Source organism: Myotis daubentonii, chromosome 1, assembly GCF_963259705.1.
Source record: "Myotis daubentonii chromosome 1, mMyoDau2.1, whole genome shotgun sequence".
Lineage (NCBI taxonomy): Eukaryota > Metazoa > Chordata > Mammalia > Chiroptera > Vespertilionidae > Myotis > Myotis daubentonii.
Window position 1 is genome coordinate 21,161,715 of NC_081840.1, and position 17,008 is coordinate 21,178,722.

Here is a 17,008-nt window from a genome sequence, read left to right on the forward strand (position 1 = left end):
AAATTAAGCTGATAGAAGACATTTCTCCAGATAACCAAATATCAGGGAAGCTCATAGAATCAATACTCATTCAGCCCAATAGAACATGTAGAACATGGTAACTGAGTCTAATGATAATCCTGAATCATAAAGAAACGTTTACCTTCTCATGGCCTGACTTTTTTGTGAAGTTATCCTTGCTCTGTAATGGGGGCCATACTGATACACAAGTGTAAAATACTCAGATAGCTCCCTCACACACATATTCAAAAAGAGTTCCTGTCATTTTATAGACAGTGAATAGGGAATCAATATTTCACTGGAGCGTAAGCTCCATGACAGCAAGAATTTTGGAGTACATTTTATATTTTTGTTTTCACTGTTTTGAGTACAAACTATCAAACCAGAAGACCAACAACTTAAGTTATGACCATTTCGTACAAGAACTTCAAAGTGATTTATTCCTTGAAAATCTTCATAGGTCATGAAGGATTAACATGTACTTATATGGGCCACGTCTATGGAGGCAAAGACAGAGTACACTTAGAAAAAAATTAATAAAAATACTAGCTTCTAGGTACTTGAGAATTAGATCCTTTTGGGAAGTTACTAAACTAAGATCATATAATAGGAAGGGTAACTACTACACTAGAGACTTTTATGGGGAAACATTCAAATGAAAGAAAGAATGTCAAAAGTGGTTCGGCATCACTTTACAGCAAAGCCAAGGCTATGGCTTCAGAACATTTCTTGCCTGAGAGTAGATTCCCCAGGAACCATCCAAGCAATGGTGGTGTTGGTAAACCTTTGGTACACTATATTCCTACATTTTCCCACTGACCTTATTATTATTATTATTTTTTTACCAATAGAAGGAAGATATTAGCACTTGGAAAAGTCTTGAATTACCTGGTGACGGGCTCGACTCTGGTCCAGAAGCTGCCGGGACTGAAGTTTTTGTTGTTCAAGTTGCTGCAGGGCAAAATGGAGCTGGTAACTGCCAGCTGTGGGGTGATACTTGTGCTGGGGGACTACCCCTGTAGCCTTGCTATACGCGTTGTTTTCTACCTCTCCCTCCCAGGCAAAGCCACCTGTTTGGAGGCCCCTAAAGGGAAAAGAAAGCAGATTTCTTAGGGTGGTTGTGTGAACAAACTAAAGGAGAGAAATATCTCAGGTATTTTTCCTTTATAGAACTAAACACAGTTTGAATTACAAATCTATTTGTGTGATAACTGATCTGAATCACCCACTAAAATGTAGCTCCATGAACATAAAGACAGGGTCTACTCTGCTCTCCTTTCTATTCATTGTTTTTAAAAAATATTTTTTCACTGATTTCAGAGAGGAAGGGAGAGAGAGAGCGAGTGAGAGATAGAAACATCAATGATGTAAGAGAATCTCTGATCAGCTGCCTCCTGCACGCCCCACACAGGAGATCAAGCCTGCAACCTGGGCATGTGCCCTGACTGGAAATTGAACCGTGACCTCCTGGTTTATAGGTCAACGCTCAACCACTGAGCAATGCTGGCCAGGCTATTCGTAGCTCTTATAAGGCTTGGCACATGGTCAATGTTCAATAAATATCTGTTGAATGTTAATTAATTAACATAGTAATTTCACCTCCCTGTGACTGCCACAAGGTCCCCTAAGAGGAGCCCAGAGAGTTTCGAATGCAGGATAGTAGGCTAAGGTAGGAATGGAGGCACAATCATCTTCTCTAATATCAACTTTAAAAGTATAGGGGTGAATTATACAGAATTCTTGGTTTTTTAAACCATCCAATTGTGAACTATCTAAATCTTTTAAACAAGTGTTCACATATACTTGGGCTTATATTCTCATTGTAGGATGAAATAACTAGTGTGAGAAGATATATTTGTCATTATTGTAAACTTACCTCACAGCGTCTTCCTCATCCAAGCTGACACGTAGCCTGAAAAGAGGAGGAAAGTAAAGGGCCTGTGGCCTTTCGGATTGTTTAGTATCCATGCTATGCTATTTGTTAAACACTATCTTACTTGTCCAAATTCTAAAATTTAGATTCTGGTGCCTCATCTGTATACATCTGAGTCAAAGTCTTCACAGCTACAGGTTCCTACATATCTCCTCTAATTTCTTCCAGGTAGAAAAATCCCCATTTATACCACATAACACCCATCAGGATGGCCATCATTTAAAACAAAACAAGACAAAACAAAACAAATGGAAAATAAAAAGTGTTGGCAAACATGTGGAGAAAGTGGAACCCTCGTGCACAGCTGGTGGGAATGTGAAACGGTATGACTGCTGTGGAAGCCCTCTGGTGGTTCCCCAAGAAGCTTAAAACAAAAATTCCATATGACCCAGCAAGTCCATTCCCAGGCATATATCCAACAGAATTGAAAGTAGACTCTCAGATACTTGAACGTAGCAGCATTATTCACAAGAGCCAAAAGGTGAAAGCAACCCAACTGCCCATCAGCAGAGGAATGGACACAAAATGTGAGCTATACATACAATGGAATATTATTCAGGCTTAAAAGGGAAGGAATTTCCGACACATGCCACAACAGGGATGGACTCTGAAGACATGCTGAGGGAAATACATCAGTTATATAAGGGATTTCACTTATATGAGGTACTTAAAATAGTAAAATTGAGAGATAGAAAGTAGAATGGTGGTTGTCTGGGGCTGGAGAGACAGGGAAATGAGGAGTTATTGTTTAATGGATCCTGGGTTTTAGTTTGGGGTGATGAGAAAGTTCTGGAGATAGATGGTAGTCATGGTTACACAACACTGGGAATGTACTGTATGCCACTGAACTGTACACTTAAAAATGGTAAATTTTAGGAGATCCAAGATGGCAATGGAATAGGTGGATGTCACACTCACCTCCTCCCAGAACCAAACTGGAATTACAGCTAAAACATAAAGCAAACAGCCTGAATAACCAACTGAAGACTAGCTGAAGACAAGTCTTACAACCAAGGATTTACAGAAGAAGCCACATCAAGTCTGGTAGGAAGGGCGGACACATGAAAAGGGCTGGCCCTGCTCCCATGGGTGGCAAATGAGATTTCAAAGGGATATCTCAGCTGCAAAGGTTACCCCTGAGAAGCATGGGCACCAGCCCAGAGCACTGGAGTTGGGAAGAGGCCCCTACATAACACCTGGCTGTGAGAATCAGCAGGGATTCTGTCTGCCAGGGAGAGATGGCAGTCTGCTAGAGACACAGGCACTCTCTTAGAGGCTCAGCACAAAATCTCATTCCGCATGCGCCCAGGCCCTGCAGAGGCAGGCAGAAACTGTATTGCTTTGTAGCTCCAAACAGGTTGCCAAGAACCAGTCACAAGCAGCGTCTGATGTTGGCCTGCACCAGAGTCCCTTCCAAGAGGCCTCAGAGCAAATACACCCAGTGGCCAGCTTCAGACAACATCTCTGAACATAATGATATGAAACTAGAAATCAATCATAAGAAAAAAAATCGATAAACACATGGAGGCTAAATAACATGTTAATAAACAATGAATAGGTTAACAATGAGATCAAGGAAGAAATCAAAAGATAGCTTGAAAAAACTGGAAATGAGAACATGACAATCCCAAGTCAATGGGGCACAGTGAAAACAGTCTTAGGAGGGAAATTCAGAGCATTACAGGCCTATCTCAAGAAACAAGAAAAATCTCAAACAATCTAACTTTACACTCAAAGGAACTTAAAAGAACAACAAACAAAGTCTGAAATGAGTAGAAGAAAGAAAATAATAAAGATTAGCATGGATGGGCCTGGAGAGTATTATGCTTAGAGAAATAAGCCAGTTGGAGAAAGTCAAGTACCATATGACTTCACTTAATATGTGGAATCTAATGAACAAAATAAAAACAGACTCACAGATACAGAGGACAGACTGACAGACTGAGTGGGGAGGGGGGTGGGGGGGCCAGTGAAAAAGGTGAAGGGATTCAGCAAACAAACAGAAAAACTCGTAACACAGACAACTGCCAGAAGGAAAGGGGGTGGGGGAATAGGAAAGGGGAAAGCGGGGATAAATGGTCTTGGAGGGAAACCTGACTTGGCGTGGTGAACACACAATACAATACACAGATGATGTGTTATAGAATGCACACCTGAAACCTATATACTTTTATTAATCAATGTCACCCCAATAAATTCAATAAATTTTTTAAAGGGTGGTAAATTTTATGTTATGCACATTTTACCACAATTTTTTTAAAGGTCCCCATATATTTTAGAACAGTCTCATTTAGCAGTCCTTCCATCTCCTTAATACTTTTAGTTATTCTCTGAAACTTCTTTAACTATCCTGATTTTCTTTTCCTTTTTAAGGTACAGTGACCAGAATATTGTACCTAGAAGAAACATTAAAAATCTCATATTGAACAACCTTACCCCAAACCCTGCTTACAGAAGTGAAATAGTGCCTAGTTTAAAGGTTCAACACACAAAATCTCCTTCTCCATGCAGAGTGATTTAAATCATCACGTGATTCTTTTCTTTATAAATATCCTTGGCATTAATGATCATTTCAATGGCAGAGATGCAGCAATACTGAGGTGAGGTGCAGACCTCCCTGGTCCTAACCTATAGGCTGCCTAGTTAGGTAGAGCCTGGGTCCTAATGGCCCTGACAGAGACCTGTGGTGAGGAGTAAAGTGGATGCCAACTGAGCCAGAAGTCCATGCCCCCTTCCTGACCTCCCTCACTCATATCTTGGTCATTTCAGGTCTCTGCTTGGATTTCCCTGCTTTCAAAGAGCTTTCCAAGTACCTAGTTCAGAGAGAGTCTGTGTAATGTATTCTGAAGTCTGTGGATGAAAGGTTTTCTACTCACATAATCTCACTTCCTATGTGTCACATCCCTTGATCATCTCCTCCCACAGTTTGGGTCCACAGTTCAGTTGCACGATTACATATTTTCAGTTAATCTTCCTGGAGAACAGGACCAAAAACCTCAGAGCTTATTTAGTAATTTTTTCGAGTATGACATTTGATCTTCAGTAATCCCTCCTGAAATGCCTCAATGTGCGAAGTGCTATACAGTGAAAAAGACATGATCTTTCCCAAGGGGCTTCTAGAGGTATGACGAAATGTGGCCACCAATGACTGAATACAATACGTTCTTAAATACATGAATAAAATGTTAACATTATTTGCAAAGTGAAGTGCTGAGGAGAGTCAAACAGGGGTTACAGGGTTAGGAAAAGTGGGGCCAGAGAAACCTGTTAACTCTTTCATTGGGAGGGAAGAGGGAAGCTTACTGAAGGATAACACTTACAAGAAGTGACTGAATGGCTAGGGAAACGAGGTGAGCTCTGAGGGAAGGAGGGGCAAAGGAGAAAGGAATCCAGGTATAAGTGAAGACAAGGTTCGGGCAGAGTGGGCTGATCCAATGAACAAACAAACAGAAGGGAAGAGACAGATGAAACAGCAGGAACTGCCTGGACTAACACCCTTGAGATCTCCATACAAATTGGGGCAGGTATTTGAATCTGGAATGAAACTATTATTTATGATAATTGGACCAATGGTCAGAAAATTCATCAATTGTTCCTCTGCTTCCACTCCTGGCTTGCAAGTTTCTAGCCACGGGTAGCAATCTAGACTCAGGGATTAGATATTAAAGGATTTATGTAACCATGTAGCTTATATCAGAATTCATCTCACCAGCTAGTTAGATTGGTTTTATTCCTAAAAAACTGCTTTAATAACAAATATTCCAAAGAGAAATTTGCTTTAATGTCTTCTCATTATATATCAGACATCAGAGTCTGTAACGAGACCCCTTATTTGGAGATGAACTGCGACAGATTCTCAGGTGTGTGTATACAAAGCAATTCATGGATGCAGGTAGGACAGTCAGCAACAGAAGATCAAATAAGGGTCGTGGGATAAGAGGAGGTTTATTCACCAACTGCACACCCTGAACAGGGTGCATCATCATAAACTTTTACAGTGAATCTCATCAGTCACATGAACCCAGCCTCCGAATCACAAAGGGAAGTTTCTCAAGCGAGTAGAAGCTCTCCTCAGAGGCAGGAATGTTTATAGTGCAACGCTGGCTGGGGGCAGGTGTGCTCAGCTGCACAAGGCAATGTGGTAAGCTCACGAGAAACGAGAAGCGTACTGGCTTTGAGTTACTGGTGTTACTGGGCCATGGGATCTCCCAACTAAGGCCCACGCCTTTAGGGTTTGCAGTATGCAAGTGCCAGAATGACTGACACAGAGGCGGCCAGGTGCGCGCTCACGTGGGCTTTCCCTGAGATTATATAGCTACACATGCCTCTCTATGGCACCTTATAGCTTCCTTTCTTACCCAAAATTCATCCCACTTTCTGGAACCTCAATTCCAAAATTCCACCCTACTTTCTGGAACAGCAATTCATTCTAGTTTACTAGTCATACAGTTTCTACTCCCACCAAATTTGTGAGATTCATTCAACTATTCTTCTAAAATGTGAGTTTTATTCTATTATCCTCTTAGTGTTTATTCTTTGCTTAATATTAAAATATAATATTGTACATATTCCATGTAAATAACTTCAAAAAGTTTTATATCATTTCTAGAATGAAGTATATAGGGACAAGCAAGTTAACTGTGGGAGTGTTTAACATTTGATTCAAATTCAAAGATTCAGAATGAACTATGCTGTATTTCACCGTTAGTACACATGCAGCTATAGGCAACACCATGGTATTTCTCACAACCACATTCTCATTAGCCTAGTCATGTGGAACTTCACCTTACTTTCTGTGTTACGCTGTGGCACTGCAGGGCTAAATGTTTGTTGCCAGGACTGCCTTCTTGAGAACACCTCAACCTCTACCAGCGGTTCTCAACCTGTGGGTCGCGAACAATGAATACATCCTGCATATCAGATGTTTACATGACGATTCATAACAGTAGCAACATTACAGTTATGAAGTAGCAACGAAAATAATGTTATGGTTGGGGGTCACCGCGGCATTAGGAAGGCTGAGAACCACTGCTTCTAGCCGATACACACCAACGGGGCTAGGCTTCTCCCTTCGCTTTAATATCTAATCCATCAAATGGACGTTGGTTCTAAGGAACCTGGATGCAATACGTAAACTGCACCACTGGCCCGGAGCAAAGCAAAACTTGCTCAGCAGGCTGCTGCACTGTCCATACAGAGATGCTCTCAGGCTCAAGGTTCTCCGAGAAGGATGTGATGTCACAGGGTGGGATGATGTCACAGGGTGGGATGATGTCACAGGGTGGGATGTGGCGGAGGAACATGACAGCTGTACATTCCCCAGCCTCCTCCACCCAATCCCAACACAACCTGAGCTACCTGCCAGGGGTGCCACTATCCCTCTCTGGGGTGTGTGTGGGGGGAGTGTGTGGGTATGCTTTCCACTGTCATGCTAATGGGGGTGGGGGTTACTGACATTTAATAGGTGGAGGCCAAGGCTGCTGCAAGTCTACAGATGCAAGAAAGAGCCCTGTACTAGGAAAAATATGTGCTGCTCAAAATGCCAGCGGTGCTTCTAATGAAAAACACCGTAAGGCCATGAAGGAAGTGCTTTCTGGGGAGAATCTTCCTATTTGAAGAATATCCACCCATTTCCAAGGCACGTTATGGGATGTGTAGATCTTTAAGGACAGCAGAGGCTGCACTTTATTCTCAGTCTCACACAGAGCAGTTCTGGCACATAGTAGGTGCTGCAAAGGCGCTGTAAATGCTACAAACCCTGCAGGACAGAGGGTTCCCATGAGCAATACCAAGCAGAGCTGGCCAGGATAAGGAACTTACATGACATAATGTGGTGGGGACCCCCTTGGCTTTGGGGAGTATGTGTGCGTTTGGGAGTATTAGTAAATAATACTGAAGCTGTCTACTAATAATTCTTAAGACTTGCTCTTGGCAACTGGTGACTGGGAACAGGGACAGCTAGCCAAATAAATCTGGCTTAAAATTATTTAAGTGGAGTAAGTGAAATGGACCTGCCAAGAGATTTTGTGCTCATGGTGACCAGTGCCTTGATTCCTAAGAGAATTCTGATGTTGGAATGTGATTTGAAAATGATCTCTGAAAATGCAGGTGCCAAAGACTAAAATTTATTTTTTACCTTTGAGTTTGCTCCTTGAGATAAGACTATATACTTTAAAAAAAAATCTGGTATTGTTGTTTTTTTAAATTTTATTGGGGTGACATTAGTCAACATGAACATATAGGTTTCATGTGTGGATTACTAAGTTAAACTATGGACTACATACTTTTAACTTTTCTGATTTGAAGCTATGAAGTAGTACTGAGATGATTCTTTTGCAGGAAGAGGCAGAGCTAAAGATACAGAAAAGCTCAGAAATTATCTGGAAAAACTATGTGAACTTTTGATGACCTATACGCAAGGTCAAAAGGACAGAACTATATGACATTATAACGGAAGCGGATCTTTCTGCTGGAGAACAGGGCGAAAGGGCTTAAAAACCTTTAAATATTTTGTTTATTTGAGAGGATGAAAGGCTCTTGGGAAAGGATTAAAGAAATAACCCAAGAAAGAAGGCAAAAAGAAATAAAAGGTTTTGGATGCTGGAAAGAAATAAAAACCAACGCAAAAGCTGGGTTAGCAGTGACAGAACCCTGGAAGAAGAGCAGAGGCCCGAGCCCCTGGATTGCACCACAGGCTCTCAACTAGATGACCCTCAGAACAGGAGGCAGCTCAACCTAGTGCCCAGGAGCTGGGCTCTAGACCAAGACTGCCAGGTTCAAATCCTGGCTCTACAACCTAAAGCAACATAAGCTCTCTGTGCCTTGCTTTCCTCAGCTGTGAAGTGGGAATAAAAATCAATACCACCTCTCGCAGGGCTGTCCAAGATGTAAAAGCGATGGCCCATGTAAAGCATTTAGCACAATGTCTGGCACACATAATAAATGCTCAATACATGTGCGCTGTTATTATTAACATTCTTTCCACGGAAAATGAATCCAAACCTTTGGGGAAAACAAACAATAAGGGCACCAAGGAACAGGTGTGAGCAAATCCATTACTGCTCAAGCTAGAGCATGGCCTAACCATAGGCAGGCTGCTGGCCCTGGTGGGGAAGTGGGGGCTTATTAATAATGCTGACCGCCAGGGAGGGGCAGCTGGCCGGACAGAGGGTGTGAGCTCTGATGAATGAGGGAGAGTAACCACAATCCTCCTTTCCCACCTCCAATTCTGTTAATAAAAGCCGAGGTTCTTAATAGTGGCTACAATCCCCTTTCACCTTTTTAAAATGAAATAGAAATAATTTTTTTAAAGGGCAAGCAAAAACAATATATCCTCAATACTAAAACACAAAAAGACAGAAAGGCAAAATTCAAGTCACCTCTCTGTCATCCAACAACCAAAGGTGGCTACCATGCCCATCTTGCCGACATTTGGATGTATGCACTTCCTGTGTGGATTCCCGCACACAGAGGTTTCTGTGCTGTCTGCTTTTCTCATCTGGCAACATGTCGCGAAAAACTCCCCACATGCTAGCCCTGGGTTTTGGCAGTTCCCACGCTACTGTTACCTTCTCTTCCTCTTACAGTCAACCTAAGCCCGTAAGCCTTCTTCACACTTGAGTGTTGGAAACCACGTGACAGGTTTGTGTTTTTCCTTATCAAATTCCATGAATTAGGCTCATCATTCAAGTCTGTTTAAGTCTTTGTGAATCCTGATTGTCATCCAAATTATTCAGTATCCCACCCTACTCATGTCTTCTGAAAATAGGATTACAATGTCTTCAAGATATATAAGCACCTAGAATATAGTAGCACTTAGATAAATATGAAAGGATAAGTACATTCATTGATAAAAAATGGTGAACTAGTGAGCCAATGACAGAGCCCCAGGGACTTTATTCTCAAACTTAACTGATTCATTGTTTGGGTACAGTTGCCCATTTAGTCACCAAATATTCCCAATGATAGTATTGTCTTGTTCACATTTCTCTTTTGTGCCCATGAGATTTCATTAGGCCTTGCCAAAACTCAGTTACAGTAATTCTTTTTAGTCCCCTGATCTTCTTTTACTAAAGTAATTCCCACCCAGACAACAGTATGGTGACATGACTACCAGAGGGACAGCGGGGTGGGGGAGGTAGAAGAGGGTAAAGGGGAGATAGTGAGGAAGGAGACTTGACTTGGGGTGGTGAACACACAATACAATATACAGATGATGTGTTATACAATTGTGCACCTGAAACCTATATACTTTTATTAACCAATGTCACCGCAATAAATTCAATAAAAAGCTTAAATGTTAGAATACAAAGAGTGCTCAATGAAAAATAAATAATTCTACCATGAAGGGACATGAGGGCTAGTCTAGCATGACTTATTTCTTTCATGAATCAATGCTGGGCTTAAGTGATTCCCTTTTCCTTCTCCACAGGCTGCCAAATCATTGGTTTGCTAATCCATTAGATTTGGGCTTGAAACTGACATCTCAATGACCAGTTTACATATTCAGCATCTAATTTATTTCTAGCTCTTCCCTTCCTTTCCCAGTGCATGAGCTCCTTCTCTGCACATTACATCAAACGCCAAGTCACAATCACGAATTAGTCACCACAAGGACTGCTCCTCTTTGGATGCAGAAATTCAATTATCAAAGCAGAGGAAATAAGATTGATTGAATAGCTTGTCTCTTGTGAGTTTCATTTTCCTTGAGGAATAAAGGGTTTGGATAGGACAAAGATGTACCCTGAGTTAAGAACCTAAATAAGAAGGAGACTGTATATGAACTGGCACCTAAAAAATAAAGCTGCCACCTATGGTTTATGCACATCTTTACAGAAAAGCCAGAAGTGGAAGTGGGATAACAAATTAAAATAAGATGGCTCAAGCCCTGGCCCATGTGGCTGTTGGCTGAGCATTCACCCATGCATGGAGAGATTATCGGTTTGATTCCCGGCCAGGGCACATGCCCAGGTTACGGGCTCCATCCCCAGGAGGGGTCGTGCAGGAGGCAGCTGATTAATGTTTCTCTATCTCTCATCGATATTTCTTCCTCTTTCCCTCTCCCTTCCTTTCTCTCTAAATATCAATAAAAAACATAAAAAAAATAAGGTGGTCCAAAATCAATAGAAGCCCCCCCCCCCAAAAAAGATTCAAGAATCAAAAGAAATTAAGAACACGAGTAGGATCCAGATAAGGTATATATTTTGAAATACATGATTACAAGCAATTGAGAGGGGAGCTGTCTGATTATTCAGTCAATAGTGGAGATATAGAAAAAGAAAAGGAAGCAGTAGTGATGACTGGAAGAATTCTGGGGGGGGGGGGGGGAGGAGGTAATTTGGCTACTACTTTGATTTTATTAAATCCCGTGTGACAATAACATAAACTTGGGAAGAACACCCTGAGGTATCAGGTCAAAAAAAGCCAGAGCTGATATGCCTGTTCTTTAAAAATACCGTGAGATCCCAGCCAGCTGGACGTGACAATGGATACAGAATGTGAACCAGACTTCTGCTGTCTCCACACTCGTACCACTCCGTGATTGATGGAATGATCCCCAGGAGGAGAAAATAAGGGCAAAAGCTGGATTTCTCCGTACATCTGGCAGAGACTCTAGGGGCAAGCTGTATGGAACGCAAAGCTGGACATAAAGCCAAACCTTTCAAAAGGTAAAGTTCAGAGCACTGTTCTAGAAGGCCACTTAGGGTTCTGGGAGCCAGCTAGTTATGTAGATGGAGACTCCTTGGTCCTTTATTAGCAAACTGGATCTGAAAAGACAGATTGATCCTTAGCCTTATGACAAGAAATGCCTTTGATCTAGCTCTTTACTTTGGCATAACCAGCATACCACATGAAGCCTGAAAAAATGAACTAAAGAAGTGAGCAAAGAGTGACCTTTATGAAAGCCAAGAGAGAACTCCCTGCCACCAGTTCATTCAACAATGAAGACTGAGTCCAGCTCAGCAGGATTTTTATCAAGGTCCGATGCCTTTGTGACAACAGTGCAGGTACACATGAGCACAGCTGGCCCTGCAGAACTGGACCCCATCACGTAGCTTTCACACCCTGCAAAGACGAGCTAGGAAAAGCCTTGAAAATGAAAGTTAATGTGCACATTGTCTAGGGCAGCTGACATGCCAGTTTCCAACTACTTTTACATTGAATTGAAGCTGGGGTCAAACCTAGTGCACACAAACAGCTTGCGAAGTGTCACAAATTTAGAATGCCTGCCTCATCACATCAGTTAGGCTCCTTTAGTTTCTCTCCTCTTTTCCCCAAAAAGCAACACAGCAGGCATCTTGGAACAGTCAAAGTCTACAGCTTTTCTGGCTTCAGTAACCTGTCTCTGCCCCTTTTCTTTAATTGGCCAAGGGAAGTGGGAGACAACTCCAAAAACTCCACTTTCCTTCCTTCCTTTCCCTCCCACTCTCCTTTCCTCTCCCCGCTCTCTCACCTTCTCCACTTGTCATTTTTCCTTTCTTTATAAAGATTTTTAAAATTTCATTTTTTATTGATTTGAGGGAGAGGGAGAGGGAGAGGGAGAGGGAGAGGGAGAGGGAGAGGGAGAGAGAGAGAGAGAGAGAGAGAGAGAGAGAGAGAGAGAGAGAGAGAAATATCAATGTAAGAGTAAGACATTGATTAGTTGTCTCCCGCACATGCCCCGACTGGGGATCAAACCTGCAACCTGGGCACGTGCCCTGACTGGGAATTGAACCCACTACCTTTTAGTGTACGGGACGACGCTCTAACCAACTGAGCTACACCGGCCAGGGCAAGATTTTTAAAATATAAAAGAGGGAAATACTAGGGAAATAAAGAATAAAAAAGTTAAAAAAGAAAACCATTGGATTAAAGGAGGGAAAGAAAATGCATATTAACATTCAAGCCTTTTTTTGACTTGAACAATCTATGGAAACAAACAAACCTTCATTGTGTCAGGAACTGGCCTCTTAATCACCATGTCCATAGCATGGCTGCAATGGCACATGCTTCTCTCTTGTCAAGACAAGTCTACTAAAATTTGCTGTCCTCAAGATTTACTAGAGGGCTTAGTGCAAAGTCACAGCTGCTGCGAAACACAGGCACCTGCCCCTGCTGGGATCAGACATCACCCTGGTTCTTGGCTGCTTGCACTGAACTACCAGCCCCAGGAGAGGCAGCACAGCAGAGCATCACCTGGGAATCTGTTAAAAATAGAAATTATCCAGCCTTACCCCAGATCTACTGGAACCAGACACTCCGGGGTTGGGCCCAGTAACCTGTGTTTTAACAAGCCCTTCAGGAGATTTGGACACACCCCACTGAGAACCACTGGCCGAGTGGTTAAGAGCATGGATTCTGTGACCACTTGTTTGGGTGTGAATCCTGACTGCCATTCACCAGTGTGTTATCCTGGGCAAGTCACTTCACTTCTCTGTGCTTAGTCTTTTCATCTGTAAAATGGGGATGGTAACAGTACCTATCTCACAGACTAGCTGTGAGCACTAAGTCAGTTAATACATGTAAAGCTTGGAAAACAGTGGCTGGCACACAGTAAAAGCTGTTAAATGAGATAAAGTACATAAAGCAGTTAGGGCCTGGTATACTGGAAGCACTCCGTGTTACTCTCAGCTACTATAATTTCTTATCTATGATCTTATTTTTGAGGTTCAATGGGACATACTCCAGATTTCTCATAGATCAACAGGCAATCCATATTCTTATATGGTAAACCGTGTCTTCTTGGTATAGACAAGCTAATCAGTTGTGGTATGAATATGATAAAAGTCGAAATATAGAATTTGTATTTTAGGAATTGAATCAAGCAAAAATTCTTTGCCTCTAAGATCTCTAAATCCAGACATTACATTTGCTGATGAAGAAATGGATGATTCATCTCTCAGTCTGGCTATGGCCTGATTCTCCACACACACACTGAGTCCATAAATGGCCAGGAGACTAATAGGGACATCTTTCATGATCTCTTCTTCTTCTTTACATCCCTTTCATGAATCATAGTTCTCTTCTACACTTAATCTCGGCCAAAAGACCGAGGAGTGATGGATCCCTTCTAAAATACCATAGCTGTTGAACAACGTTTGTTAAACCACAGTTAAAATGACAAATCACATTTATATGACATGTTGACAAGCAGCTGTATGATCAAGCCATTGTAAGAAACCAAGAGGACCCGAATTCCACAATTCCCACCCCTAGAGTTCCCTGGTATGGAATTACCCACCATCTAAAGTAGCCATCCCAATCTGCCTGACCTGCTGGTTCAGATGTGTGAAAGAAATTAAGTTATATCCAGAAGGGTCAGCACACAAAGTAAGTAGAAATTTAACCCCAATTGTAAACACAAGCCATATACCTATAGTTTCTTCAGTCTCTTTATGTGTTCTGCCCACACATGAAGCGTGGTATTAGTGCCTGGTGCAAGTGAAAAATTGTACAGATTCATAGATGACAGTAAAGATATTTGTAATGCTGAACTATATAGCTCCAGCTACTAAAGCTTTCTTCACTTTTTGTTGTAGTTGTTAATCCTCACTGGAAGACATTTTTCCATTGATTTTTAGAGAGAGTGGAAGAGAAGGGAGAGACAGAGAGAGAGAAACACTGATGTGAGAGAGACACATTGATTGGATGCCTCCTGTACATGCCCCAATCAGGGCAGGGGATCAAGCCTGCAACCGAGTTTCGTGACCTTGACTGGAATCAAACCTGGGACCCCTCAGTCTGCAGGACAATGCTCTATCCACTGAGCTAAAAAGGCTAGGGCAGTTTTCTTCACTTTTGTTCACAGAAAGATTGTTTCTTATATTTCATCAATGAATTTATTTTCAGAAATATTTCGACCTCCCCTTTGCACATTATCATCATCAATAATAATCAGGTTCAGACCAGCCTGGGATGGCACTGTGAAAAGACTGGTACTGACTTTCCTCTCCCTATTACTAGAGAAGTTGAACTAGTGAAAAGGGCATGAGCTTTCCCATCAGAAAGAACTGGCCCGAATGTTAACATAGCTAAGGCTGTTTCATCATCTATACTTAAGGATAAGACCTATGTAGCAGCCATGTTTTTTGGAAATAAATAGGATAAATCATACAAAGCACAGGAGGTGGCATGGACTGGACACACAATAAATGTTAGTCCCCCCCTTCCTTTTGCTACCCTCTTAACAAATGGCAAAATAGAATTTTATCACTTCAAAACAGGGAGAAATATATCTGAATTAATAAGAAATTGCAAGACATGTTAAACAACATAAAATCAATTTAAAATTAATATATGCTTACTATGAAAATGTGTAAGTACTGAAAAGTGTAAAGAAATAGAAAAAAGTTACCTATAGTTCCATTCTGTAACCATGGTAGTTGGTATATTTCATTCTAGTCTTATTCTAGCACATTATAATTATACTAGAGGCCCAGTGCATGAAATTTGTGCATTCGGGGGGGGGGGCGGGGGGAGAGGTCCCTCAGCCCGGCCTGTGCCCCCTAGCAGCTGGACATCCCTAGCACTGCCGAGGAGGTAGGAGAGGCTCCCGCCACTGCTGCAGCACTCCCCAGCCATGAACCTGGCTTCTGGCTGAGCAGAGCTCCCCCTGTGGGAGCGCACTGACCATGAGAAAGCAGCTCCTGCTCCGAGCGTCTGTCTCCTGGTGGTCAGTGCACATCATAGTGACCAGTCATTCCACTGTTTGGTAGATTTGCATATTAGCCTTTTACTATATAGGATTATCTAGCTTTTATCATTTAATGCAGCCAAGACATATGGATATATTTTATTTATGTATTTAAAAATATGTGTGTGTTTTTTTAAGAAAAAGACTTGCTACTCCCCAAACTCCATATGCCACTGTGCTGGGAACAGGACACTAGCTTTAGAAAACAAGAGGAAAGCGCCCTAGCTGGTTTGGCTCAGTGGATACAGCACGAAGAAGGGAGCAACTTCATATGGGAGAAATCAAGGAAGCCTCCAAAGTGGAGGTGGTCTCAAAGATGTCCAGCAATTTGACAACTGGAAAGGACACTGCCGGGAGAAGGAATAGCAAATAAAAGAGCAGGGAGCAACAGGAAATCCAAGTAGCCAAATGGTGGGGGTGGTAGAAGATGGAGAGATGCTGTAATCAAAGCTGTTAAGACATGGATCTCTCATATATCCTGAAATAGAAATGTTACTGGTCAAAATTTCCATCTAAGCAAAGCACAGCACACAGCTTTAATTGGAATCACTCGTGCTCATAATGAAGCTACAATGAAAAGGCTGAAAAAAGCTAAGATTTGGGGAAGGCAAAGGGCAAGCACAGAGAAACCAAGTTTTACTACCACTGCTACCATTGGTGTGGGGCTTTCTAAATGCCTGATTTCAAGCTAATCCCCTGGCATGCCTTACCGTGGCTAGCCTTCAGAGGCCCATCGAAAAGATATTACCATTCTATTTTACGGAGGAGGAAACTGAGACTTAGGTTAAATGACTTAGGTGTAATTCTACACACCGAGTAAGTGAAAGAGCTGCTTCAGAACTTCAATCTGTATGACTCCAAAGTTGCGATGAAGAAGAGAAGATTAGAAACTAAAACAGTACTCGCTAAAACAGGCCTTTGTGTTGGGAATATTAAGATCATCCAAGACCCACACAAATATGCTCCACTGAGTTTTGACAAAGCTGGAAAAAACAATAGCCATTTGTTTGTTAGCAAATGGAGCTGTAGCAATTGTACATCCATAGGCAAAAAACGGAACCTCAGACTAACCTCATACTTCTTTTTTTATTGATTTCAGAGAGAGGAAGGGAGAGGGAAAGAGGGATAGAAGTATCAATGATTAGAGAGAATCACTGATCAACTGCCTCTTGCATGGCCCCTAGTGGGGATCAAGCCCGAAACCCAGGCATGTGCCCTGACCGGAAATCGAACTGTGACCTCCTGGTTCATGGGTCAACACTCAACTACTGAGCCACACCAGCCGGGATAACCTCATACTTCTTACAAAAATGAATTCAAAATGGACTATGGATTTAAACGTAAAACATAAAACTATAAAATCATCCCAAAGATAATTTTTAAAAACATCTGAAACATGAAAA

At 41.9% G+C, this 17,008-nt stretch overlaps 1 protein-coding gene across 24 annotated transcripts in view; it reads right to left on the minus strand.

Moving 5' to 3' along the window:
- TTLL5 (tubulin tyrosine ligase like 5) overlaps nt 1-17,008 on the minus strand; it is a 264,490-nt gene that overhangs the window by 78,531 nt on the left and 168,951 nt on the right. For 19 of the 24 annotated variants that reach the window (XM_059689866.1, XM_059689789.1, XM_059689805.1 and 16 more), the window contains 2 exons: nt 1,877-1,912; nt 889-1,084 (listed from right to left, as the gene is read on the minus strand). In XM_059689866.1, the coding sequence (XP_059545849.1) occupies nt 889-1,084; nt 1,877-1,912 (232 nt within the window). The remainder of the gene's footprint in view (nt 1-888; nt 1,085-1,876; nt 1,913-17,008) is intronic. The other 5 variants (XM_059689876.1, XM_059689822.1, XM_059689778.1 and 2 more) reach the window with 1 other exon arrangement.